The sequence below is a fragment of the Microtus oregoni genome, unplaced genomic scaffold (assembly GCF_018167655.1).
Source record: "Microtus oregoni isolate MIOR12 unplaced genomic scaffold, Mior012 000004F_ref0000308, whole genome shotgun sequence".
Lineage (NCBI taxonomy): Eukaryota > Metazoa > Chordata > Mammalia > Rodentia > Cricetidae > Microtus > Microtus oregoni.
In genome coordinates, this window is record NW_024543063.1 from 11,546,392 (window position 1) to 11,573,977 (window position 27,586).

General features: G+C 41.6%; 1 protein-coding gene across 1 annotated transcript; it reads left to right on the plus strand.

The window, feature by feature from the left end:
* Window positions 1-13,703: 13,703 nt before the first annotated feature.
* On the plus strand, window positions 13,704-27,585 carry LOC121446788 (nuclear autoantigen Sp-100-like). The gene is made up of 6 exons (XM_041649573.1): window positions 13,704-13,807; window positions 17,244-17,388; window positions 18,894-19,062; window positions 19,956-20,030; window positions 27,178-27,215; window positions 27,475-27,585. Exons 1-6 carry the CDS (start codon window positions 13,770-13,772, stop codon window positions 27,499-27,501), a joined length of 492 nt encoding a protein of 163 aa, XP_041505507.1. The 5' UTR covers window positions 13,704-13,769; the 3' UTR covers window positions 27,502-27,585.
* Window position 27,586: the final 1 nt, after the last annotated feature.

Consider the following 27,586-nt stretch of genomic DNA (forward strand, 5'->3'; position numbering starts at 1 on the left):
CCAGGTATGCCTCCAGAACCAGTCAGGGTATCAGCGTGATCATAACTCTCATGCTGTTGTTCAGTGAGGAATAAGGAAGCTTGGTTTCTTATTCCTGAAGAAGCACTTGAGACCAGGCTGTTACCTGGGTAGTGATTTTGGATGCTATGCAAAAACCCACACAGCCTGAAGTCTCAGCAGAGGGAAGAACTCAGACTGGATTTAGGAGAGCAGACTGCACTTGTGAGGCAGCTGGACCAGAATCAACCCCTTGCTTCCTATAGCCTGACCGTAAGAGCAGCCACAGTCTTGTCCAGGGAGACTAAACAGCTAGGAGACTTCCTGGTGGGTAGAGTCATGGAAAAACAAAAAGCATAAAACAAACAAAAAAAAAACAGAACAACCAGGATTTCTGGAGAGTGAAGAGGAAATTTCAGAAAGGGAAAGTCAAGGGCCTGGCTGATATCCAGGTAAACAGAAATCTATCTGAACTTAGAACTAACTAAGCCTTGTCCTTCATGCACAGGCTGCTTGCCATCTGAGCCAGTATAATCACATACATCCTCTACTGTAACAAAAGCCTTCTAGTTCTGGATAGGTGCCTGCCAACCCAATCAGTCTGGACCCGGAATGGGCCCCCAGAGCCCTTTTATCTACCCAGTACTTGCCAGGTCTTACCATGGTTCTTCTATCAAGATCTCCTGATCGACAGTGTCCCATCTGACATGAGCCCTCTTCCAGGAGTTTTAACCTGCCTTAACCTGGAGTTTCCTCTCCTGAAACCTTTATCCCAAATTCTCTCTAAGAACCACTGCATGTTGAAAGAGGTGATCACTGGTTTGGTCAAGTGTGAGAGACAAAATTATGTTTTCAGCTTTAATTTATGTGCCAAAGAGATCTATGAAACAAAAATGCCTCTAACCCTTGTCCAAGGCCAGATACTTCCTGAAATGCTGTAGGCTATTGTGTATGGGAGGTAACAAACCATGTGGTGTCAATCCCCACACAGGTTTGTTTGACCCAGCAGCACCAGATGTGCTTGATCATGTATGGGCTGGAGATATGTAGGCAACACATCAGGATGTATGCTTGCCCATGATCAGACGTGATGGGAAATATGATGACCTTATAGGGTGGTCTTTTTAAACCCCTGTAATATGTGACTCATTGTCATTTTCTGGGAAGAGGAATGGACCTGGCCAGAGCCTGTCATCCTGGCCCATATTAAGTTAAAGCTTGCTTCAAATTTCGCTCAAAATTATGGTGGTGACTTATTCTCTCCTGGGTGGATTAACAGAAGGCCAGAGTATCCTAGATTCCGCTTTCAACAATCCTGTAAATAGTGTAAATAGAAAAACTGGGGTATGAGGTGTTCAGGGAAGGGGTGGCCCTTTCATGGCTTCCTCCCACAGCTGCCTTGGGATAAATGGGCCTCAGGCTGCTGCCTGTCAGACCTATTCCAGCCCCATACCTGCCTATCCTGATTCACTCCTATTTGAGCTAAGGGATGCAAATAGTGTTATGGTCTGTACAGGCAAGAAATCTGCTTGGAGACCTGACAGGACCCAGGCTCACCGAGTCCACTAGTTCCTCAGAGAAAGTCTTCCCAGAAGGAGCAAGAGAAGAAACTGATGCATCCTGATGATCCCTCAGGGGCTTCCTAGAAGAACTTCTTGGAGGTGTGTGCCCATCTCTCTCCAGGTTCACATCTCAGAAGGGTGGACAAGTTCATTGTCCTTATGCCCTGGTGGCCACTGTGGCAGCTTCCTCCCATCCCTAAGCTCTAGGTTGGGATGACAACTTCTCAGAGATAATGCTCTGACCCAAAGTGACTATTGAGCTGGGAGATCTCTCCTCCCTCCACCCCTACTTCCTTTAACATCTGAGGGAAAGCTTCTCTTATCAGGATGCATCTCTGAGTTCTCCTGCTAGCCTGAAAGATAACTTCAAAGTGTTTGTTCTTCCTTCCCTGTCTCTTTCCCCCACAAGCTACTAGAGTACAAGAATAAGAATATAAAAGTGTCTCAGAAGCCTAAGGATTAAGTATTAACAATGGGTTACTTTGCTTTACAACAAATAAATAGCCTTTGTGTGGAAGGCTGAAGCAGCCCTCTGCGAACTGAGGGTCAGCTTTTGATAGATCTCTGGCCACTCAAGACTAGCAAGTGATGTGAACTGCATTAACTTTAAATGATGGGATGTGTGTGACATCTGGGTAGTGCATTGTTCCTTACCCTTCCTTGCTATGCAAAACTGGCAGTATCAGGGAAGAGCAGAGCTTCAGTAAACACCACCAGAAAGTGCCAGAGAGAAACCATGGGCTAAATACAAACACTAGTTTAACTCTGTTAATGAAATTTTTTAAAAACTATTTGTATGTGAGTTTTATCTCGAGATTGTAAAACTTCCTTTACTCATACTTGCTTGTTCCTATAGAAAGGGGAGTTTAGAGACCACACATGGCCACAGCTACAGAAGTCCAATCTCTGCCTGTAGACACAGTTATAGCTGAGAAGCTTTGTGTGCCCCATGGAGATTTTTGTTCATTTTCTGGAATAAAGTTTGCTTCTGGTATAGAAGACTTTGGTGATCTGTTTCCCCTCCCCCCAATTATAATGCAACTGCAACTCTGGAACCCAACAGTTTTTTTGTGCTGAATCCTGAGAATTCACACAATCCAGGTACTGGTGGGGTTGGGAAGGGCACCTCAGTCTCTGGCAGCTTTTATTCTACTGGTTTTGGCCTACTGGTAAGCTTTCTCTGGTTGGTTTCTGGTGCCTGGAAAATGGAAGACTCAATAAGAATAGGTGGACACATCAAAGACCTCTGAGCTGGAAGAGATCAAGGATGCTTTGACCCCTGCTCTGGCCATTGGGTTGCTCTTCGGCCGCCTTTCAGGACTGTTTTGGGATTCCTGGGTCCCAGCATGTAGAGTGAGACTCATCAATTCTGTTTAACAGTCGTGTTGTCTACTGACAGTCTCTTTGTGGTGATTGTTAGTAAATTAATGTCTACCCTGGGCTAAGGTTCCTCTGAGCCTCAGGCCCTTTCAGAACTATTCTCACACTTCCAGGATTTCAGGATGGAACAGTAGACTTTGCCAGTCTTCCCTGTCCCTCTCAGCCTCAGGAGTCCAGGCTTCAGTGGGCTCCTCTCTGTGCAAGCAGTACTGGCAGCCAAGGAGAGGACTGCCCCTCCCCAGCAGATACTGCAGGTCCAGGACCAAATGCCTATGGTGAGTCAGGGGGACAGAGGCAAGCAGAGGAGACTGCAAGGCGAGGCACTGAGGATGGCGGCCATCAGCCACTTCTAGTTGATAATTTTTTAGATCTCACAAAGGAACACATGCTCCAAAGCTGTATAGTAAGCTACACCAGGGCCCATTAGCAATGGAGGCTCCACCATCAGGAAAGTACAAATGGCCTTAGCCCTCTTCCAACCCCAAAATTCAGCTGGAAAAAAAAAAGTTTTGTCTGATTTAAATACATAAACATAGCAACTAAATGTTTATTTAAAAATGTATAAGTTGACTTTGTTCAATGTGTCCTGGCTGCAACCCTTACTGACTGCCCAACCTTAAAATTTACCTCTGTGTGTTCTGGTTATTAAGTCTGATATAAGAAGGATTAAAACAGTAATAATAATAATATATTTAAATAATACTATGAGTTTTTATCTCAAGACTTACAGATCGTTCATGAGATATGTGTTAAAATCTATATGATTTGTAACAAAATTTGGTATATAAAAAAGGCTGATAATTAAAATTTCAATATATATGGTTCAACTCCCATTTAAGATATATATATATACATGTATATGATATAATTTAACCCATGTATGAGCTGAATTTAATGTATATATGTGCTTATAATTTACATCTAACTATTATTTTAAAATTAAAGTTACATGTTATGTAATATTTCATAGTCTTAATGAACGCTCTATTGTAGAAGGAGCTGTGGGCTGCGTTCCTGCCCGGCTCCTGCACAGCTTGCTCAGTCCCAGAAATAACATCACACAAATTGTATTCTTTTAAACACTGCTTGGCTCATTAGCTCTAGCCTCTTACTGGCTAATTCTCACATCTTGATTAACCCATTTCTAATAATCTGTGTGACACCATGACGTGGTGGCTTACCAAGAAGGATCTTAACCTGCACCCATCTCGGAGAGAAGAGCTACAGTGTCTGTCTCACTGCCTTCTTCCTCCCAGCATTCTGTTCTGTCTTCCCCACCTACCTATGTTCTAACCTATCAGGCCAAGTAGTTTTCTTTATTAATTAATCAACGAAAGCAACAGATAGATAGTAGACCCACCTACATAACACTTGAGAGTGATAGCTTAATGAACTATCTCCTTCTAGACTAAGGAAGCAACAAGTCTCAAATATTTTAAATTGATATGGACTGTTACATGATGATAAAATTTAAGATTATAAAGATCTATTCAGAGTAACAAAGGCTAACTTATAGATTTACACCTAAGGATTTATGTCTTTAACAAGTATGTAACTTCAAGTCTTTAGAAAATTTAAGTAAATGACAGCATATGTTTGATAAATAAGATATATATTCTTAATAAAATTCTAGGCAATGCTGGCCTCTGTGTTTCCTCAGTTTCTGCTCAGGGCCCACACAGAAACTCACAATCCTCTTTCTCCTGTTCCTCTTTGTCACTGGGATCTTTCCCTTATTACTTTTTCTTGCCTCCTCATTAGACAGTCTTAGTTCGGTACAAACTTGTTCTGTTTTACCCATAGAATGGCTATCTTGGTTTCTTTACTGAACTCATCTACTATTAAAGGGTTTTATTTTGATACTGAAAGATCTTCAATTAAAATCATTATTTTAAGACTAAACCTGGCAGGAATGTAATATAAAGTCCTAGTTATGAAAGCTGCTAACACACTGTAGACTGTTAAGAAATACAAGGTAAGAGTCATCTTATGGATTACCAAGCCCTTTGGTTATAGTTGTGCTAAGGACTGATGTGGTTATTGCAGGGAGAAGCCCTTCCTAGTGCTCTGTGTGCTTAGGACAAACAACTGGTGGCAAGGGCTGTCTGCTGAGATCTCCATGATGGACAGACGGTCCTCACATGCTCAGAGATCTGCAGAAGATAGCAACTAAATGTTTTATTTAAAAGCTTTGTGTAATAGAGAGCCAGGCCAGTTCCAGACAGCTCCCCTATTTCCTCCAAAGAAGATAAATGGGAGCAGAAGAATCTCTACCCAAAACTGGCCTCAAAATTGGCAGAACTAGCCACTGAGCGAACCTGCCTTTCACCTCAAGCTGCAAAGACCCTCTTTAGAGGGTGGATAAAACAGGACACTGGAGAATAATTTACTATGTCGAATTTCCTAAGGCAAAAGGTAGGCTGGTCCTCTAATAAGTCCTCACTCCAGGGAAGCTTGTGGGATCTTCAGGGAACTTGCAAGCTGACCTCTTCCAGCTGGAAGACAGATGTTGCCCTATGACCTGCCCTTAACGACCATGGAGGACCTTGGGGTAGCTGTCTGGGCAGCCAGCAAGTAATTCTCTGTCAATTTTTAATCAATAATTCAGGTAAAGTTTATTCCTTTCAAAATTCTGACACAGTTTGACAACTAATACCTTTGCCAACTTAAAAGCAGCAAGCAGGGCTTCAGCCGCCTTCCCAGTTCTCTATAAAATTCAAGTCACAGACCTCACTCGCTTAGACCCAATACTAAGGCCAGACACGGTTCACCTCGTTACCAGACTCAAAAAACCATAAACTCACAAAACAGATTTCAGTATAATTTCTTGCCATTCCTTTGTTTACAGGAACTTACTTTACAGTGACTGTGCTCAGTGGTCAGCTACTTGAACCTAATGGCAAATTAGATAAAAGTTCTTTTAAAATACAAAACTTAAGATGTGAGGACCCAAGAATGTTTGAGGGTCTAAGAAAGTGTTTTAAGGCATGTAATGCAAGTTATGAAGGCCTGAGGATAAGAATGTTTCAGGGTACAACAAAAGTTACAAAAGTCTGAGAAAAAAAAAAAAGGCCTAAGTGCTGAATAAGCGAAAAAGATTTGGGATGTTTAAAAGAATAAAATGTGTTCCAGGTATATCTCTCATTACGCAACTGTTATATCAAGACTCCAAAATTTCATAGTCTTAGCATGAATTGACAAAATTCGGATAAGCTATTAATCTAGCTCTGGCAGAATACTACCACAGTCACCAGAGCCACACACTCAAGATTTCAACTTCCCTTTGCTTGTTTCCTAACTATAGACCTCAAAGATGCTTTGTATTGCACAGAAAACACCTGTCACAGTTTTCTGGATAAAGAAACAATGTTAATACTTTTAACCAGATCCATATATGGTACAAGTATACTGCCATTTCTACAGTATAAATTTCATGACATATTATAAACAGTTAATGTGTCTAAAACTTACATGTTTTCACAAACTTAAAAAAAAATCATGTAACCTTCAGAGAATTGAGGAAGTCGCAAGACTTAGATCCACTTCTCGCAGATCAAAAGGACTAAAGAGAAGTACAACCTAAAATACCCTACCTGTCAATTCCAAAGGATGATGTCTCTCTCCCTCTTCTGTGTCTGAGTTTTACCTCAGTATTGTAAAAATTCTTTGTTCATGCCTAATGCTTGCTTCTTGCTGTAATTACAGTAAAAAGGGGAGTTCAGAAAGCACCATTGAAATAGCTACAGAAGTCTGATCTCTGGCTGTGGTCACGTTATAGCTAATAAACTTTGCATGTCCCATGGAGGCTTTTTTCTTCCTTTTCTAGAGTAAAGTTTGCTTCTGGTTTAATAGGCTTTGGTGGACTATCCCCTGATCATTGCCTGACCCCTGGACCCAACACTACTTCAGCCAGAGACAAGATGGAAAGTGGATTGCAATCAACCCCAGGGAAACTCTATTCCTTAGACACGGGTGTAACTGAGAACAATTTGGGTTTTTGGAGAGATTTTTTTGTAGTTGTTGCTTTGGGTTGTTGTTTTTTCCATATTTGCATAAATAAGGCACTCCTGGATACTGGCCCTGCTTGTCACTACTGTGCCCCTGTGCCATCTCGGTCCTCCTTTCTCCTCCTCCCTGCCACCAGATCTCAGGAAAGAATGAAGGAACAGTATCTTTAGCAGCACATTTGAGATTAGAGAATTATTTCCCTTTATCTTGGCTCTGACCCTAATTTTTAGCTTTTTAAGTCCAAATATTAACAATATGAAACATTTTATAAGCACAAATGATGTCACACAGCCTTACAAATTTAAATATTTTAAAAACGATTCTTAAAAAAATTAGTATGATTTACTGGGTTTTTGTTTTGTTTTGTTTTGTTTTGTTTTGTTTTGTTTTTCGAGACAGGGTTTCTCTGTGGTTTTGGAGCCTGTCTTGGAACTAGCTCTTGTGGACCAGGCAGGTCTCGAACTCACAGAGATCTGCCTCCCAAGTGCTGGGATTAAAGGCATGCGCCACCACCACCTGGCTATGAGTATGATTTAAAATCGGTAATAAAAGTAATCTTAAAACTGGAAACTCCAGCTGGGTGGGCGTGGCACACGCCATTCGAGGCCAGTCTGGAAAGAGCTAATTCCAGAACAGGCTCCAAAGCATTTCAAAAACCAAAACCAAGCAAAAAAACAAACTGGTAACTCCAGATTAAAACTGCTCTGGAAAACACTGTGTGGTTTGCCATCATCTTACAGCACATGGGCAGTCACCATCATGGCTAAGGTTGAAGAGAGAGGTCATATGACTTCACTGCCATCTAAGATGGAGGTGACCATGTGGAGATGGGTCCACCTGGAGACATTAGGGCACCAAATTATTTTGGATATGGATTGATTTCTGTGTGATCATTTCTGTCCTGCCCTAAAACCAAGGTTTATAAAAGATAGAATTAAAACAAGGCCAGTTTAATGAGGGATTAAAGCTGCACATCCATGCATTTGTGTACAGGGATGTACATTGCACAAAAGTCAGATTTTATGGCATAAGAATAGTTCCTTATTATTGATTTAAAAACACTAAATTGTTTACAATGTTAACTTGGCTTTGCCTTATGATTTTATCTTAGGACCACAGCTGAAAACTAAAGACCTGTGGGGCCCAGCCATGACAGACTCAATAGAGACCAGCAGGCACCAGCACCCAAGGGGAAAGTACCTAATGGTCCAAGGAAAATGCCTAACGTTCCAACAATTGCAGATAGGATCCCCTGATGTCACTAAACCAGGACCCAAAACAAATGTCAGCCAATCAGGAGTCCTGAACCTTAAAAATCCCTCACCCCAACCTCTGCTATGATAAAAACCAAAACCAAAACAAAAAAGTTCTAGCTGCACTCAAGGCCCTCTGCTTGTGTTCCTGTGTTTTGAACCCAGTCCTCTGGAAGAGCAGTTATTGTTCCTAACCACTGAGCCCTCGTCACTATCAGAGGGCAGTAGCCACTTTCTGGGCAGAGTAGGTTCTAGCTAGATCAACACCACTTCCTAGTGGTTATTACAAGTAGTAGTCTCCTTAGACCTGGATACTACTTCCATTGGAGAGAAACAAAAATCCTTTTCAAGAGCTGGGGAAACACTTGGGACTGCCAGTAGAAGCTTCGAGTAATAACATAACCATAATGTTTGACAATCCATGAGCATAAATGAGTTTTTGACCAATGCAGGAATACTTGGCTCAAATTGTCAGGGAGATACTGTGGATCTGGCTCATCCACACCTCCTGGAGAAGCCCATCTTTCTTTCCAAAGAGCTACATTTGCTTTGTGAGCACCAGGGAGAACCTGTTTCACTAGAGGTCAAGATAGGTGAGACCCTATGTCACCCTAAAGTCTTATGGGGTGACATGAAGTATAATCAAATCACATAGTTCTCACTGAATGATGATTTAAAACACTTCAGAAGATTTAACAGTTTCAGAAATAGATATGGTGACATTTGAAGAGAAGAAATTAGGTTGGAAGAATTTTTCATGTGAGATCATCAAAAAGTACCCTGAACCTGTTACTGAATTCACCCAAGTCTCCCTTAGGGTCATCTTTACCAACTTCTATATTAGGGTCCCCTTGAGTCCACACAGTTTTGTCCAAAGAAAATGGAAATCCCCTAGGTTCCCTAGACATTTTATCTCTGGCCTATGGTTCCCTCATCCATGATCCATGAACCTCCTAAAGGATGCTCACGTCATGAAGTGTGAAACCATGCAGAATGAAGGGCCCTGGGTACCCGTGGTTGGCTTCCAGGCCAAGTTATAGTGACAACAGCAGTATCTTTTAAACTTGCCTGCAAGAATCAAGAACTGGAAGTTTGGTCCTTACCAGTTGAGGTCATTTGTCATGTATAGTCTGAATTCACCACGTCATTCAGATAATGGGGTACGGTGATAGCCTAGGAACAATTTTTATATTTCCCCAAGAAACACAAAAGAAAAACAGAAACTTTAATAATCACAATGAATCAAAGGTTTGGTTCTAGTTATACCTCAAGAGGGTATAAAGAGTCCAAGAATAAGAATATGTGTATTTTTGTAGTCTTCTTATAGTCATTGTATGCTCTTATATATATGCTATATTTATTCATATTCTCATTACATATACAATGAATATAATAGAAGTATAAAAATGTAGATTCCAGAAATAGGAATATGGAAATAAAGAAATATAAAGTTGTAAGCCTAGGGAAATGAGAACATCGTCAGCAGTTTTCTCAGCATCTTAAGTTTTTACTGTTAACTCGGATTACTTTGCTTTAAAACCCATTTGCAAGGCTAAAGCAGCCCTCTACAAAGTGTCACATTTTGGATGACCCACAGGTCACTCATGACCAGCAAGTGATGTGAGCTGAGTTAACCTTTAAGTGATGGGATGTATGTGACCTTTTTGGTTTTGCATTGTCCTCTACCTTTCCCTGCTAAACAAAACACAGTATCAAGAAAGTGCAGAGCATCCATAAACACCATCAGAATGTGCCAGAGAGAAACAATGGGCTAAACACAAACACTGGTTTAACTGAAAAACAAAAACACACAAAAAAATGCTGTTAATGAAAATAGTTTAAAAAGCAAGTTGTGGGTTTTATCTCGAGATTGTAAAAATTCTTTTGTTAATGCCTAATGCTTGCTTCTTGCTCTAAAAAGAAGGGGGGGGGGGGTGATTGTTCACAACCCCTGAACAAAATCTCCTTCAGCCATGGACAAGACCAAAAAAAGGATTACAGTAAGCCCCAGGTAAATTCTACTACCTAGACACAGGGGTAACTGAAAACAGTTTGAGTTTGAGGAGAGTTTTGTTTTTGTTATTGCTTTGGGTTTCTTTTTCCCCATCATTGCATAAAGAAGGCACTACTAGGAACTGGCCCTGCTTGATGCATATGTGCCCCTTTGCAATCCCCTAGTTCCCCTTTCTCTTCCTCAATGCCACCAGGTTTCAGGAGAGAAAAAAGAGAGAGTATCTTACAGCCACAAATTTAAGAGGGGAGAAGTATTTTGCTACTGAATCCAAGAACCCATTAGGAAAATTATCCATTATGATCAAGTAGGCTTCATCCCAGAGATGCAGGGCTGGTTCAACATACGCAAATCTATCAAGGTAATCCATCATATAAATAAACTGAGAGAAAAAACCGTATGATCATTTCATTAGATGCTGAAAAAGCATTTAACAAAATTCAACATCCCTTTATGATAAAGGTCTTGGAGAGATTAGGGATACAAGGGTCATACCTAAATATAATAAAAGCTATTTACAACAAGCCGACAGCTAACATTAAATTAAATGGAGAGAAACTCAAAGCCATCCCACTAAAATCAGGAACACGACAAGGCTGTCCACTCTCTCCTTACCTCTTCAATATAGTGCTTGATGTTCTAGCAATAGCAATAAGTCAACATACGGGGTTCAAGGGGATTTGAATTGGAAAGGAAGAAGTTAAACTTTCGTTATTTGCAGATGATATGATATTATACATAAGCGACCCCAAAAACTCCACCAAAGAACTCCTACATCTGATAAACACCTTTAGTAATGTGGCAGGATACAAGATCAACTCCAAAAAATCAGTTGCCCTCCTATACACCAAGGATAAGTATGTAGAGAGGGAAATCAGAGAAGCCTCACCTTTCACGATAGCCACAAATAGCCAAAAATATCTTGGGGTAACTCTGACCAAGGAAGTGAAAGATCTATTTGACAAGAACTTTAAGTCTTTGATGAAAGAAATTGAAGAGGAAACCAGAACAATGGAAGAATCTCCCTTGCTCTTGGATTGGGAGGATCAACATAGTAAAAATGGCAATTCTCCCAAAAGCAACCTATTGATTCAATGCAATCCCCATCAAAGTCCCATTAAAATTCTTCACAGTTCTTGAGAGGACAATAATCAACTTTATATGGAAAAACAAAAAGCCCAGGATAGCCAAAACAATCTTATACAATAAAGGAACGTCTGGAGGCATTATTATCCCTGACTTCAAACTCTATTACAGAGCTACAGTATTGAAAACAGCTTGGTATTGACATTAAAACAGAGGAGTAGATCAATGGAATTGAGTAGAAGACCTGGATTTTAACCCACAAACCTATGAATACCTGATTTTTGAAAAAGGAGCTAAAAGTATACAATGGAAGAAAGAGAACATCTTTAACAATTGGTGCTGGCAGAACTGGTTGTCAACCTGCAGAAGAATGAAAATAGATCCATATCTATCACCATATACAAAACTCAAGTCCAAATGGATTAAAGACCTCAATATCAGTCTGAACACACTGAACCTGATAGAAAAGAAAGTGGGAAGTATCTACAACAAATGGGCACAGGAGATCACTTCCTACGTATAACCCCAGCCGCACAGACATTAAGGGCAACATTGAATAAATGGGGCCTACTAAAACTGAGAAGCTTCTGTAAAGCAAAGGACACTGTCACTAAGACAAAAAGGCAACCTACTGACTGGGAGAAGATCTTCACCAACCCACAACTGACAAAGGTCTGATCTCCAAAATATATAAAGAACTCAAGAAACTAAACCATAAAAGGCTAATCAACCCAATTATAAAATGGGGCACTGAGCTGAACAGAGAATTCTTAACAGAAGAAGTTCAAATGGCGAAAAGACACTTAAGGTCATGCTCAATCTCCTTAGCGATCAGGGAAATGAAAATCAAAACACCTTTGAGATACCATCTTACACCTGTCAGAATGGCTAAAATCAAAAACACCAATGATAGCCTTTGCTGGAGAGGATGTGGAGTAAGGGGTACACTCATCCATTGCTGGTGGGAATGCAAACTTGTGCAAGCACTATGGAAATCAGTGTAGCGGTTTCTCAGGAAATTCCGGATCAACCTACCCCTGGACCCAGCAATACCACTCTTAGGATTATACCCAAGAGATGCCCAATCATACTACAAAAGTATTTGTTCAACTATGTTCATAGCAGCATTATTTGTAATAGCCAGAACCTGGAAACAACCTAGATGCCCATCATGGAAGAATGGATGAAGAAAGTGTGGAATATATACATATTAGAGAACTACTCAGCGGTAAAAAACAATGACTTCTTGAATTTTGCATGCAAATGGATGGAAATAGAAAACACTATCCTGAGTGAGCTAACCCAGACCCAAAAAGATGAACATGGGATATACTCATTCATCATTGGTTTTTACCCATAGGACATTGAGCCTATAATTCACGATATTAGAGAAGCTAAATAAGGTGAACCCAAAGAAAAACATGTAGTTATCCTTCTGGATATTGGATGTAGAGAAGATTGCTGGGCAAAAATTGGGAACTGGGGGGCGTGGTGGGATGGGGGAAAGGGTAGATGGGAAAAGACAAGTGAGAAGGGAAGGATTGGGAGAGCTTGGGGGAATGGGATGGTTGGGATAAGTGAAGGATGGATATGCGAGCAGCGAATATCTTAATTAAGGGATACATTTTAGGGTTGGCAAGAGCCTTGACTCTAGAGGGGTTCCCAGGCATCCAGAGTGATGTCCCCAACTAGGTCCTTGGGTAGCTGAGGAGAGAGAGCCTGAAATGGCCCAATCCTATAGCCATACTAACAAATATCTTGCATATCACCATAGAACCTTCATCTGGCAATGGATGGAGATTGAGACAGAGACCCACATTGGAGCAATATACTGAGCTCCCAAGGTCCAAATGAGGAACAGAAGGAGGGAGAACATGAGCAAGGAAGTCAAGACCGCGAGTGGGGCACCCACCCACTGAGACGTTGGGGCTGATCTATTGGGAGCTCACAAAGGCCAGCTGGACTGGGACTGAAATAGTATGGGATAAAACCGGACTCTCTGAATACGGTGGACAATGAGGGCTGCTGAGAAGCCAAGGACAATGGCACTGGGTTTTGATCCTACTGCATGTACTGGCATTGTGGGAGCCTAGCCTGTTTGGATGCTCACCTTCCTAGACCTGGATGGAGGGGGTAGGACCATGGACTGCCCAGAGAGCAGGGAACCCTTGCTGCTCTTTGGACTGGAGAGGAAGGGGGAGGGGAGTGGGGAGTGGAGGGAGGGGGAGGGAAATGGGAGGCAGGGAGGAGGCAGAAATTTTTAATAAAAAGAAATAAAATAAAATAAAAAAGAAGAAGTGTTTTGCTTTCTCTTTCCCCACTTTTGAGTTTCATTTCCCCATCAGGGTGGAGCCCTCCCTGGAGAGTTTAGATATAAGGTTGACTTCAGCACTCAGCTGTGGGCCACAACACACAGTCTGAAAGCCTGTGAGGAGATCACTGGATCAGAGCTCACCCTCCGAGGTCCCTGGCATGAGTTGGGAGATGGAAAGTAGTAGTTTCATCAACAGGTGCGTCTTTCTTCTTCTATAGTTTTGCCCTCTGACAACATCGATGATTTCATGTCTTGATTAAGTGGCTACAGTTTCAATCAGTCCACACTCCTGGATGTGAAGAAGTTCTGCATTGTAGTTAGAGAGAAGAGAAAGAGAGGGGTGAGAGAGAGAGAGAGAGAGAGAGAGAGAGAGAGAGAGAGAGAGAGAGAGAGTCAAAGAGTGACAATGATAGATGGAGACACAGAGAGATACAGAGAGACAGAGAGAGAACACCTGGGGTTTTTAAAACTGAGTAAGTTGTCCACTTTCAAGGCCAGATTGGTATAATGCGCACAGTCATAACGTTCTTGTGTGCAGCACTGTCAGCTGTCAGGAGACTCTGGTCACAGCTATCAGGGAATCCTGGCGACCTCTGTGACATTATTCTCTTGTTATCTCATGAAATCTGAGTGTTCTCAGTCCCTCTGCCTCTCTCTGCTTTCACTAAGTCACCTCAGGGAGAAAATTCAAGTAGCGGAGTCTCAGAGTCAGCAGCTGGGTCCCCTCTGTCCTGGTCTCCTACCTGTCTGGCAGGACTTGTCACCTAGGAAGATGTCCTCACCTAGGAAGATGTCCCAGGCTCACTGTTGGTCTGAGCTCTCCCTGTCAGATTTTGATCCAAGGAAGAAAAAAAGGCAAGAAAGGCCCTGGCTAGCTGCAGCCATGGCAAGCTGCACGTTTTTATTTCCACTTCAGTGTCCTGTCCTAGGAGGGTGATTCCACTGACAAAGGTAAATGCTCTAAGCTTTTTGCTTTTGAAAATAACATCATGGCTTCCCCATATATGATACTTAATATACTGAGGTACAGTTCTTCTCGGCTGAATTTTGAGAGGTTTATTTCTATCATGAACGCATGTTGAGTTTGCCCAATACCTTTTGGGTATCTGCTGGAGAACATGGTTTATGTTTGCCTTGTATGAATGCGATGCATCCCATTTACTGTTTTGCAAATGTTGAAGCATTCTTGCTTTGAAACACCCTGTTGAGATGAGAAGAAATATCTGACATCTGTGGAAGGATTTCTGCACTGGTTTCCTGTTCATGAGTTTTATAAACAAGACTAAGACGCTCCTTAGTCACAGGTACCAGAACTTTCCTCTGAAGTTAGGAAAGTGTCAGTTTGGTTAAACATTGTCTGTGACACAGGCTGGCTTCTTCTGAGCCTGGACCTAGCGCTATTTAGGATTCTTGGTCTGTCCAGGTTAGAAGCTATGCTCTGGAGTTAGGCAGATGGCCAGTTTGACTGTTGCCCTAGGTGAGGCCATAGGTTAGGCTCTGAGCCAGATGGTGTGCCTTGCTATTGGGCTGCTTGGATGGGTAGAGCCAAGGTTATGCTTTGCTGTGAGGCAGAGCCAGCATATTGTCCTAAGGAGTGAGCTGTCTCTGTGTCCAGACTGGAACGCTGGCCAGGAAGACCTGGTCAGTGTGGTCCCAGGACAGATAGAGGCACAGCCTGGCTTTGCAGATCACAGCAGAAGACTGGGATCTCCCATAGGATATCACTGATAGTGGAGGCACAGCTCCATCCCCAGTCTGCCATCCCTGCCCCGTTCTTTGTTTCTCTTTGGTCTGCTGCTGAGCCACCAGTATTCTTCATTGAGGAAAACAGAGGGAGCACTCTCGTGGGCATCTTAGAGTTCTGGGGAGCCATATGCTCTCATTTGGTTCTGTTTCCCCACTATAAAGAAACATTAGAGCCAGGGTCATCACCTTGGTACCTGTTCCAGCCTGAGCAAGGGGCAATGCAGTCAAAGTGAAACTGCTTACTTGTTTTTCTGATGTGAGTTTTGCAGCCCATGGGTAAGGTTTAGCCTCCTCCTCCAGTTCCTGGGGGAGGGATGGTAGGATAGTTCCTGCTTGGTTGTTCTGTGCTGAGTGTTAAATTCATGGATATCCTGACATCAACAAGATATCTTTTTAACCTAAATGTTGTTTGTCACCTCCTGACATTCCTGTTCAGACCGTGGGAACATCCAGTCATACAGTGTTAGTTAGGGTTTCTATTGCAGTGATATATCACCATGACCAAAAACAACCTGGGGAGGAAATGGTTCTTTGGGCTACACATTCACATCACGGTCCATCGCCAAAGGAAGTCAGAACAGGATCCTGGAGGCAGGAATCTGAGCAGAAACTATGGAGTAACACTACTTACTAGCTGGATCATTTTGCTTTCTTATATACCGGAGGACCAGCTGTCTAGGGTTGACAATGCCCACAGGAAACTGGGCCTTCCCACATCAATCACCAATCAAGAGCATGCCCCACATACTTGCCTACAGGCAGTACAGAAGGAGGCATTCTCTTTTTCAACTGAGGTTCCTCTTTTCAGATAACTAGCTTGTGTCAAGTTGACAGAAAACAAAACAGACAAACTAATTTTTTAAACCCAAACCAGCTAGGATACAATGTGTGTTTGTTCTTCACAATATCTGCCTTTTCCCATGCTCCAGAGGGGAGAAAATGCAGCCTGTCACCTTTAACGATCTGCTCATCTTTTTGGATATCCATTTTCACATTTTTGACAGTTTATTGAGTATAATTTACTTGCAATATAATTTACTATTTTAATATACATTCCAATGACTTTTTACAGAGTCATGCAACCAGCAGCACAGTCCAAGTTTGGAACTTAGTTCTTACCCATCCCCCAAAGAACCCCTCACAGCTGTGGACAGTCCATTCGTGGTCCATGCAACCACACATACATCTGTCTCTATGGAGAATTTCTGGGCATTTTATAGATATAGAATTATCCATTATATGGCCTTCTGTGTTTGGCATCCTTTATTAAGAAAAAAATATTTTTGAGATCCATTCACTCACAGAATGTATTAGCATTTTTTTCCTTTTATTGAGGAGTAGTATTTCATTGTATGGCTTGTTCAGGTTTATGTTTCCACCCTCCAATGAAAGTACATTTCCACTGTTCCTAACTTTTGCTCTTAATAATGCTACTAGAAATATTTTCATATAAGCTGGTTAGAATATTCCTTTTCACATGTACGAGAACACGGAGTCGTGGAATTTTGAATCATAATTAACATTATGTTTCACTTTATTTTTGTATGTGCGTGGATGTGCAGTATAGAAGCATGTATGTAAAAACATTCACATGTGGGAGGGCTTATGTGTGCAGATGCACATGTATGAATGTGCACATGTGTGTAGAAGTCAGACGTTGATGCTGGGAGTCTTCGTCCACCTCTCTCCATCTTATATAACAAGGCAGGTTCTCTCTCATTTGAACCCAGAATGTGGATATTTAGTGGAGTTAACTCATTCTATTTATTGGGGTTAACTCAAGACCACCTATCTAATGTCTGTTAGTTCTTTATAGTCTTTCTTTCATTTCCACAAGCATGTAGTCCAAGTTCTGATAACCATTTCCACATTGTATTTCCCTCCAGGATGTCCACAGCACACGAGAACACAGAATCTATATTCCGGCTCTTCAGAGTACTTAAATTGGAAATTTCAGGTGCAATAAAAGGTTTATTTCCTTTTCTAGATGTCCTCCGTGACAACAATGTCATCAGCTATAGACAGTATGAAGTAAGTGAAGTTTCTTACATCCTAACCCAGAAAAAAAAAAAAAAACCTTCAAATTAGGTTACACTTTGCTATCTTGAACCAAACTGGATGATTGGCAGTTTAATTTAAGATTGTACTTTAAAATAATAAAAATAAAAAGATGAAGTTATTTTTAAATAAAACAAATGGATAACAATAAAATATAAAATAAGCCAAAACAAAGAAAAAGAAAAAAAGAAAACCAACTAGGCAAACTCAAAAAAAAAAAAAAGATGAAGTTATTTTTAAAACAAAGTTCTCATCTCTCTGCTCGTGTTTGTGTGTGTGAGTGTTCACATAGGTGCTGGTACCTACAGAGTCCAGTAAAGAGCTCCAAATTCCCTGGAACAGGAGATACAGGCAGTTGTGAGACACCTGATGTGGGTGCTGGGAATCACCCTGGGTCCTCTGTAAGAGCAGCACGTGCTCTTAACCACGAGCCAGCTCTCCAGCCCTGGACCCAATTTTTGACAAAGAATTATTGACAAAGTTTTCATAACATTTTGTAGAGACATTAGTTCAATAATAAGTTCATGAATTATAAATCAGAATTCTGGACTCAGGTTTAAAATCTGCCTTTCTGGGGAGCAACATGTGTCGTGTAACTATTTCTGGAAGTGTTCTCTCATTGTATCAAGGGGAGGAGAAGCAGAGGCTTCAGGAGATAGATAGTCCTGCTTCTATCTGAGGGGAAGGTGTCCCATGGTCCCTTCTGGAATCAGGGTGAGTATTGTTGAAGACAAGCCAGAGCAGAACAGGGGTTCTCCAATGATGGGCAATGTCTTATGCATTTCACACCATGTGAGTTATGCGATTAAAATGAAACTAAACTAACAAACTAAAACTCAAAGTGTTTTTACTTTACTATTGAATAATTTTATTGAACTGACTTAATGATATTTCATTGAGCACATTTTATTTTAATTAATATATATTTTTAAGCCCTAGCTCTAAGAACAAAATACCTACAGGGTCTCTTTTAGAGTGATTTTTTGAACCTATTCATTTTTATTTTATGTATACAAGTGTTTTCTCTGCAAGTGTGCCTATGCACCACCAGTATTCCTGGTGCCTCTGGAGGGCAGAAGAGAGCTCCAGATCCCCAGACACTGGAGTTACAGGTGGTTGTGAACACCATGAGGGTGCTGGGAATCGAACCCAAGACCTCTGCAGGAGCAGCAAATACAATCACCCACTGAACCATGTCACCAGGCTCATTGTAAACCCTTAGCCCTAGTGTTCCTTTGTTATAGAAAGTGGTTCTTCTTACATGTCATAGTAATGATGGTTAGAACTCAAAGTCACTAGCTAGTATTTTCACAGAGAAAATATGCACTTGTTTCATGAAGTAGCCATGCAAATATAAAACTTTTCAATAGAAGATATGTCTGTTGTGGATTGAGGTACACTAACTATAATTGTTTCCTAGGGTTCTTCTGTGACCTGGAAGTCTGCACTTAAATTTTCTCCATTAAATATCTTTAAAGGATTGTCAAGAATCCTATGGAAACCTGATCCCTGTACAACAAGTGGTCTACAGAGTCTTGGGAGAACTGGAAGAGAAACATGACCTGGAGGCTCTAGGGTTATTGTTCTGTAAGCAAAATATGGAGGCATACCCTGATTTGGAACGCATTTTTGAAAGATTTAAAAATGGTAATTGAGTTTAGTATCACCCTTGGAGATCACAGTCCTTATTTCCCCTCAATAACCAAATATTAAACATCTACCATGTGTCATATACAGTGTTGCACAATCTGAGCCATAGCAGTTTAAAAAATTAACATGTTATGTATCATCACAACACTTACATCTAAGGGCTACAATTGACACCCTCCAGAGGTCTGCTAGGCTGGATATTTAGACTGAGAAGACAATGAGAGCCGCATCAGCATCAGGCTATGGAGAAGAGGACAGGAAGAACTCAGTCCTAGTAGGTCAGCCCTGCTGTGTCTCTTCAGTGGAGCCCTTATGATATTGTCATAGGAGGCCATCAGGTTCACTACCTCCACCTTGAGTGACAGCCCAGCTCTGGGTTGCAGGATCCATCTTAGCTTAGCACCACATGCTCATAGAAATCAACAATGTGTGAGCCAGTTCTTCAGCCCCATCTTGCCCGTCTTTAAAGCCTGCCCATTATCAAGCTTCCCCTTGGTATGTGTCAGATCCTACACCTTCCATCCAGGAAAGCCTCTCTTTCTTCTTATACTTGTGATAGCCTGGAAGCCATGTTTAGATTCCTTTTTTTTTTTCTGTTTTGACATCTACCTTCTCTGCCCTCTGAACACTGGAATATGAATACAGCACAAGTGTGTCTTCAAATTTTTAGTCTTGACCTGAGTGTCTCCTTTCTCTATGGGAAGTCTCCCTTGTGGAGTCTTCTCTGTCCCAGGAGGTGATGGGTGAACTTCATTATGTAGGACGCATTGAACTTGAAGTGATCAGGAGACCGGAAATTCCTAAATGTGTAATGCAGAAATGCTGCCCCTTGTCCCTGCTAAATATTTCTAATGGCTTCCTCTTCTTCTTCCCTCTCCCTCCCACTTCAGTCTTACCACATGATGAACTGCATTTGGAAGAAATTGATAGAGGGGACCTGAACTCACAGCTCAGTCTTGAACAAGGTAATTACACCTGGAGAGAGTTTTTTATCGCCACACAAACTAGGAAATAAAGGTGATCCTTTGCAGAATGCCATTTGGGGAAAAACAGAGAAAGCAGTAAGGGGAGTGGCTATGAGCCTGGTGTTAGCTTTCCTGTACGGGGACAAATTACCCAGGAGAATATATACACACAAACTCTGAGGCAGGAGGATTGTGATTTTGAGACCAGCCAATTGTTCATAGTAAAACTCACTCAAAAACAAAATGGATACCTGGGAAGTCAATTTATTTGAGTTCATGATGTTAGGGACTTCAGCCCAAATGGTTTGACCTCATTTCTTAAGATAGGGCAAAACATCAAAGCAAGGGCTTGGTGACTTGGAAGCAAGGAAAGAGAGGATGTGCCTGTGTCCTTCAAGGTTACACCTCTAGTGATCTAAGTTCCTTTAGCTCATCTCTGCCTATTAAAGGTACCACCAACACCTACTAGTGCCATTCTGTAGGACAGACCCCTAATACACGAATCCTGAAAGGAGGCGGTGCTTGAGATCTAAACTGACCAGCCTCTAGGAGGATGTAGGATCCTTCCGGAGTAACTATGATAACAAAGAGTCAGCCTGCTACCTATGATGAAGGAACCTGAAACCAATGTTAGTAGACAGATTGAAAGAGACTGACTACTCAGAAATAATTGTGACTTAGAGAAGCCTCTAAAGGAGGTGACCAGTATGAAACAGTGAAAAGTGAAGCAGTGTGGTCCACGGTGGCATCATAGAAGACATGCCATATAAGAGAAATGTTCCTGTTTTGTGCCTGCCTCTATATACACTGGTCTCTGACACCAGATGTGTGATGACTGGGGGTTTCCACATCAACCAACTCACCAGACATCAGCAAGGTGTCTTAGGATGTAATTAAATTCAGATAAAGGTTTCAGTGCCACAAGACAGCAGTCTACTTCAGATGCTGGTTACATGGGTGTGACCCATGCTTCTTGTCAACAGCATAAATCAGAGGTTGCCGTGGTGCTTAAGCTACAGAACTTGTTAGCTTAGCTCATGAGCCTCTAGGAAATGTTTGATTAAATTTATTAGAAAAGTTATAGCTCAAAAATAGCTAGGCTCAGGGAAATTAGGGAGACGACTCAGTTGTCAAAGTATATAGAAGCACAGGGGCTTGAGTTTGAGCCCCTTACTTGGGTCAAAAACAGCTCAAGGCACAGGGGCAGGTGCTGTAATCCTTGTACCAGGGAGGCAAAGACAGGCAGCTCCCTTGAGATCACTGCTCAGGAAAATTGATGAGGTTTAGTCAAGAGAGAGATTCTATCTCTATTAAAAGATGTCATTACCACCTGAGGAATGACACCCAAGGTCATCCTCTGTTCTCTGCACACATATGCACACTATCAATAACCACATAGAAGAGAGTTACCCTGAGGTAAAATGGGAAAAGAACACAACCCTCTTTTGCCTTCCCGGGGCACACCACTCTTCTTCCAGCACTAATCTGACAGAGTTTGTCAACCCCAAATCTCTCTAAACAGTCACTTGGAATTTTTAATAAAAGTTTCACCATGCCTGCATTATTATCCATGCGATCAAGTCAAATTCTAGCTCTTCTCACGTAGAAGGTCAGTGCTCCGTGCTGTACTCATGGTTTATTCCCCTGGCAGTCAGCCCTCCATTCCTAATGTCTTTCCAAACTTTACCTCTGTAATACGCACTGTGGTGTTATTGAGGAAGGCTGGCAATGCTCAAGGGTAGACTGATTCTCTTTTTACCTTAATCACTTGGGAACTCACCCAGGATTTGAGGAGCTCTGGCCAGGAACAGGGAGTGAAGATCCAAAACTACCATTTCTTAGTATGTCACAGTCTCACACTTGATGTTAGAGGAGATGGATTCAAACACGAAAAATGTTGTTTGAGAGCAAAAGTATTCCAGAAGAAAGATAGATAGAGGATGACACACAGCAAGAAAGTGGTAGAGGTGTGGGGAGATCTCACGGATTCTTTGAGACAGAGAAAGGAAGAGGAAAGGAAATGAGAGCAGAAAGAACAACAGGCAATGGCAGAAGGAACCATGTTGCTAGTTTACTACTTTGCGTCTACTTTTGATTTTAATCAACCCCAGCTGGTATGAAGTATTGGCATCATTTAGATGCCCAGTTTATAGAGGAGGAAGCTAAACTTGAGAGAGACCATGTGTGGCGAGTTCACGGGGTCAAATCAAAAGCAAGAATTCAGGCACTCAGGAGGCAGAGGCTGTGTTCTTGTCTGTGTACTGCTAATCTGATGGAAAACATGAAACAGAAGTAGGGGAAATAGAGAGGGAAAATACAGGAAGGAATAGCAGACTTGGGAGGGAACGGAGACACACTGTTCCTGAGTCCTCATGAGAAGACCAGCAGGGATGAGCCATCAGATATATATGGGGAGGCTGTTTTGTGAAAGGCAATGTGGTCCAGAGACAGCTAGGAGTTCAGATAAGGCCTGAGAGCTCTGGGGACACATGCAGGGATCCTTTAGGCAGGGATATGAATGCAGGTCACCACCAGGTGCTAGAGTGGCCCAGGCAGGACTTTACTTAGTCAGAGCTGACCCTTTCAACCTAATCTTATGACCTAAGTCTGATCTCAGGAATCAAGGGGAGCTTGTCAGCTCCAGGGCACTTTATCTCTTGCGTATTAAAGATAAAAGAGAACAACTCACTTCGACTCCTGAAACAAACTTCTAGTGTTTGTTCCTTAGGACATGGTGACAGATGTTCTCAAGAAATCCTGACTTGGTCACACTCAGGTCCCTCCTCATCTGATGGTCTGTTCTTGTTGACTCTGTTAACATTGCTGTCTCCTCCCATGAGTACTAGCTTGCTTTCTGTTGCTGTGATGAAACCCCATGGCCAAAAGTAAAGTGGGGAAGAGAAGATTAATTTATCTTACAGTTTATAATCCACCATGAAGGGACATCAGGATAGGAACCTGAGGCTGGAACTGAAGCTGAGGTCATGGAGGAAAGCTGCTTACTGGCTTCCTCACCCTGCTTCTTATATATCCAAGAACCAGCCATACAGGGGAGATTAATCCTCCAACAAATGACCATGTATCTGGTGGGCTGACATCTGAATGCCATTAGATACCTGCTGTAACTCTCATGGCCCCGACACTGCAGTGTCTGACTTCACATCTTGGGTTCTGGGATCTAAAATCAGGTCCTCATGTTTCTGTAACAAGCACTTTAACCACTGAGCTATCACTTCAGCCTCAATGAGTTTGTTTTTTAAAAAGTAGACGCAATAATCTACCCTTATTCTTTTTTTCTAGTTAAATTAATTTTTTTGTATTTATTTATTAAAGATTTCTGACTCTTCCCTGCCACCTCCTCCCATTTCCCATCCCCTCCCCCAATCAAGTCCCCCTCCCTCGAAAGCCCAAAGAGCAATCAGGGTTCCCTGCCCTGTGGGAAATCCAAGGACCTCCCACCTCCATCCAGGTCTAGTAAGGTGAGCATCCAAACTGCCTAGGCTTCCCCAAAGCCAGCACGTGCAGTAGGATCAAAAACCCATTGCCATTGTTCTTGAGTTCTCAGTAGTCCTAACTGTCCGCTATATTCAGCGAGTCCGGTTTTATCCCAGGCTTTTTCATACCCAGGCCGCTGGTCTTGGTGAGTTCCCAATAGAACATCCCCATTGTCTCAGTGTGTGGGTGCACCCCTCGTGGTCCTGAGTTCCTTGCTCGTGCTCTCTCTCCTTCTGCTCCTGATTTGGACCTTGAGATTTCTGTCTGGTGCTCCCATGTGGGTCTCTGTCTCTGTCTCCTTTCATCGCCTGATGAAGGTTAATATTCAGGAGGATGCCTATATGTTTTTCTTTGGGTTCTCCTTCTTATTTAGCTTCTCTAGGATCACGAATTATAGGCTCAATGTCCTTTATTTATGGCTAGAAACCAAATATGAGTGAGTACCATGTTCCTCTTTTTGGGTCTGACTTACCTCACTCAGGATAGTGTTTTCTATTTCCGTCCATTTGCATGCAAAATTCAAGAAGTCCTTGTTTTTTACTGCTGAGCAGTACTCTAATATGTATATATTCCATACTTTCTTCATCCATTCTTCCATGATGGGCATCTAGGTTGTTTCCAGGTTCTGGCTATTACAAACAATGCTGCTATGAACATAGTTGAACAAATACTTTTGTAGTATGAGTGGGCATCTCTTGGGTATATCCCCAAGAGTGGTATTGCTGGGTCGAGGGGTAGGTTGATCCCGAATTTCCTGAGAAACCGCCACACTGCTTTCCAAAGTGGTTGCACAAGTTTGCATTCCCACCAGCAATGGATGAGTGTACCCCTTACTCCACAACCTCTCCAGCAAAGGCTATCATTGGTGTTTTTGATTTTAGCCATTCTGACAGGTGTAAGATGGTATCTTAAAGTTGTCTTGATTTGAATTTCCCTGATTGCTAAGGAAGTTGAGCATGACCTTAAGTGTCTTTTGGCCATTTGAAGTTCTTCTGTTGAGAATTCTCTGTTCAGCTCGGTGCCCCATTTAATAATTGGGTTGATTAGCCTTTTACGGTCTAGTTTCTTGATTTCTTTATATATTTTGGAGATCAGACCTTTGTCAGTTGCGGGGTTGGTGAAGATCTTCTCCCAGTCAGTGGGTTGCCTTTCTGTCTTAGTGAAAGTGTCCTTTGCTTTACAGAAGTTTCTCAGTCTCAGGAGGTCTCGTTTATTCAATGAGGCCCTTAGTGTCTGTGCTGCTGGGGTTATATGTAGGAAGTGGTCTCCTGTGCCCATCTGTTGTAGAGTACTTCCCACCTTCTCTTCTATCAGTTCAGTGTGTTCGGACTGATATTGAGGTCTTTAATCCATTTGGACTTGAGTTTTGTGCATGGTGATAGATATGGATCTATTTTCATTCTTCTACAGGTTGACATCCAGTTTTGCCAGCACAATTTGTTGAAGATGCTCTCTTTTTTCCATTGTATACTTTTAACTCCTTTATTGAAAATCAGGTGTTCATAGGTTTGTGGGTTAATGTCAGGGTCTTCTACTCAATTCCATTGGTCGACTTCTCTGTTTTTATGCCAATACCAAGCTGTTTTCAATACTGTGGCTCTGTAATAGAGTTTGAAGTCGGGGATGGTAATGCCTCCCAACGATCCTTTATTGTATAATATTGTTTTGGCTATCCTGTCTACCCTTATTCTATTATATCTATATCCCCTTTTTTCTTTTCAAACCAGGAACTCTGAATGTAATCTCCTTAGTTCAACTTCTTTCTTGACCATCACCAATAACAACTTCTAATCATTCACAACAAACTATGACAAACATCCATAACCCAATGAAGAAAATGACACACCCCCACCTCTTGCGAATGTGGGCATCGTGCTCTTTGTTTTACTTCCTGCTGTGTGAGGGCAATGGAATCTTTAGAGAATCCTGAATAAAAAAATGGGTTACTTTTCAAGTCTGGGGAAAGGAAGCCCTATCATTTGTTGTTCAGACTCTCCAGAGTGGGAAAGTACAGACTTTATTTGAAGTTGTGGCTAGGGCAGTTTTTAGGCTGGATCATCTCAGTTGGCCATGTCAAAATGATCCTGAGCAGTTTGTAGTCCAAAGCCGATCTTCAGGTGGTGTTTTTCAGCTTAATGGTGTTATCATAGTCCTGGTGGAATTGTCATTGTGGGGGCCCATCCTCTTTGGGAGACTTCAAAGGTAGTTGGTAGGCATGGTCTTGGTTCTCTGCAGAAAGTTTAAACATTTTAAATGTCATATGCAGCAGATCTCAAATAGTTGAAAAGACCATCCATACTTTGTTATATACATCTAGAGTTCAAAAACTTAATTCCTAGTTTCCTGATAGAGACTCTCACACAAAACCATGTACAGGAGGCTAGATAAAGCCTGTTTCTAGAATTAGTTATTATTCTATATGTCCATTAATATCTTGACAAAAATTTAAAATATACATTAATCTTATAAATTATGATATAATATTTGTACCTTAAGAAAAGCTCTTAACAAGTCAAAATAAAACCAAAGAATTATGAGGTTAGTGGTGATAAAAATAGTCCCTAAATTTTGGTTTTCTTTGTGTCCTAAATCAGGTGGCTCTTCTGACCTGAGGCAGAGATTCTAATTTTGTTTAACAAATAGGCTTCCATTTAGAGAAGGAGACAACCACGTTCCAACTCCAAAGGCAACTTTCATTTTCAATTGAACTGGGACTACAAAAAAAAAAAAAGACCATTTGCATTATGTATCTGTAGATAACAGCAGAAACAAACATTTGAGAAAATTTATGAAATTTTATCCTGTTGGAGATATGATGTACCAATAGACTGACTTACTCTTTTTCTCAGAGGGATTGCTCAGAAATCAAGGATGGCTTAGACTCTGTAGTGAGTTCCAGGACAGGTTACAGAGTGAGGCCTGCCTCAACTCCATCTACCCAAAAATAAAAGTAAAAGAAGAGAAATAATTTTGAAATAAGGTCTTTGTTCTTCATTTATATCAGCCCTCTGAATTGGGAAAATCAGAAGGCTTCCTTGGCAGCTGAATCTATTTCTTTTGACATAGTGTATATGAATCTTTCTGTCATATATCTCAGATGGTCTTTCCCTGTTTTATCCTCACAATAAAACAAAAAAGTCTTCTCATTGAGTATTGGCTGAGCATGGCCAGTGCAAGACTACACCTTCATACCCTACCTGCAGTTACTACTGTGGGGAGAGGAGTCTGCAGGAAATGATGCAGGAGCTAAGGGGTGGGATGGCTATTTCAGGGTTTCAGATTAAAATCTGTGTCATGAAATAGTCTTCACTGAGGTGGGTCATAGAGGAGCAGAGTTCTAACAAAGTGTAGGACAGGGCTTACTGCTTGGGGGGATAGAAAAGCATGAGAAACCATCCTTCAGTGTGTCTGGAAGCTACAGGCAATTAAGTGGCATCCCTCATCTGAGCTTACTGTGAAAATCATCAGGGCAGTAAAAGACGATCTAAATGTTTCCTTGAGTCACTATGGGGCACATGAGGGTCAATTTCCATGAAGACAGCTTGATTTTACCAATGGTACATCCAGACAGAAATATCTAGAAGGTAATAAAAACACCTCGGTCACAAAATAAAAGACTCCCCCCAAGAATAATTAACTCTCTGTCTTGCAGGCACAGCATCTACCACACCCACCAATGAAGAGGGACAGGTAATTATCACAAGACCCCCTGCCATGACTTCTAAGAGTATTGTCTACTAATTGTTTGTTTTCCATCTCTGCTGCCTTGTACGTTTCAGAATTGACCAATATATATTTGATCAAAATTGAATTTATTCTGTGGTGCTCATATAGTTGTGATTTCACAAGAATAAGAGGCCAGGCTTGCTTTGATCATCTAAATACTTGAGATAGAGATGGGAACAAACCTTGAGAGCCATTACATAAAAATGATCTCATCTACTTTCAGAGGGAAAACCCAACAAACCCAGAGTGAACAAAGAAGAACATAACTGCCCCATGACCTTCTGCCATGATGTCTGAGGCCCTCATCTGCCAATTGTTAGTTGTTCATTTCTGCC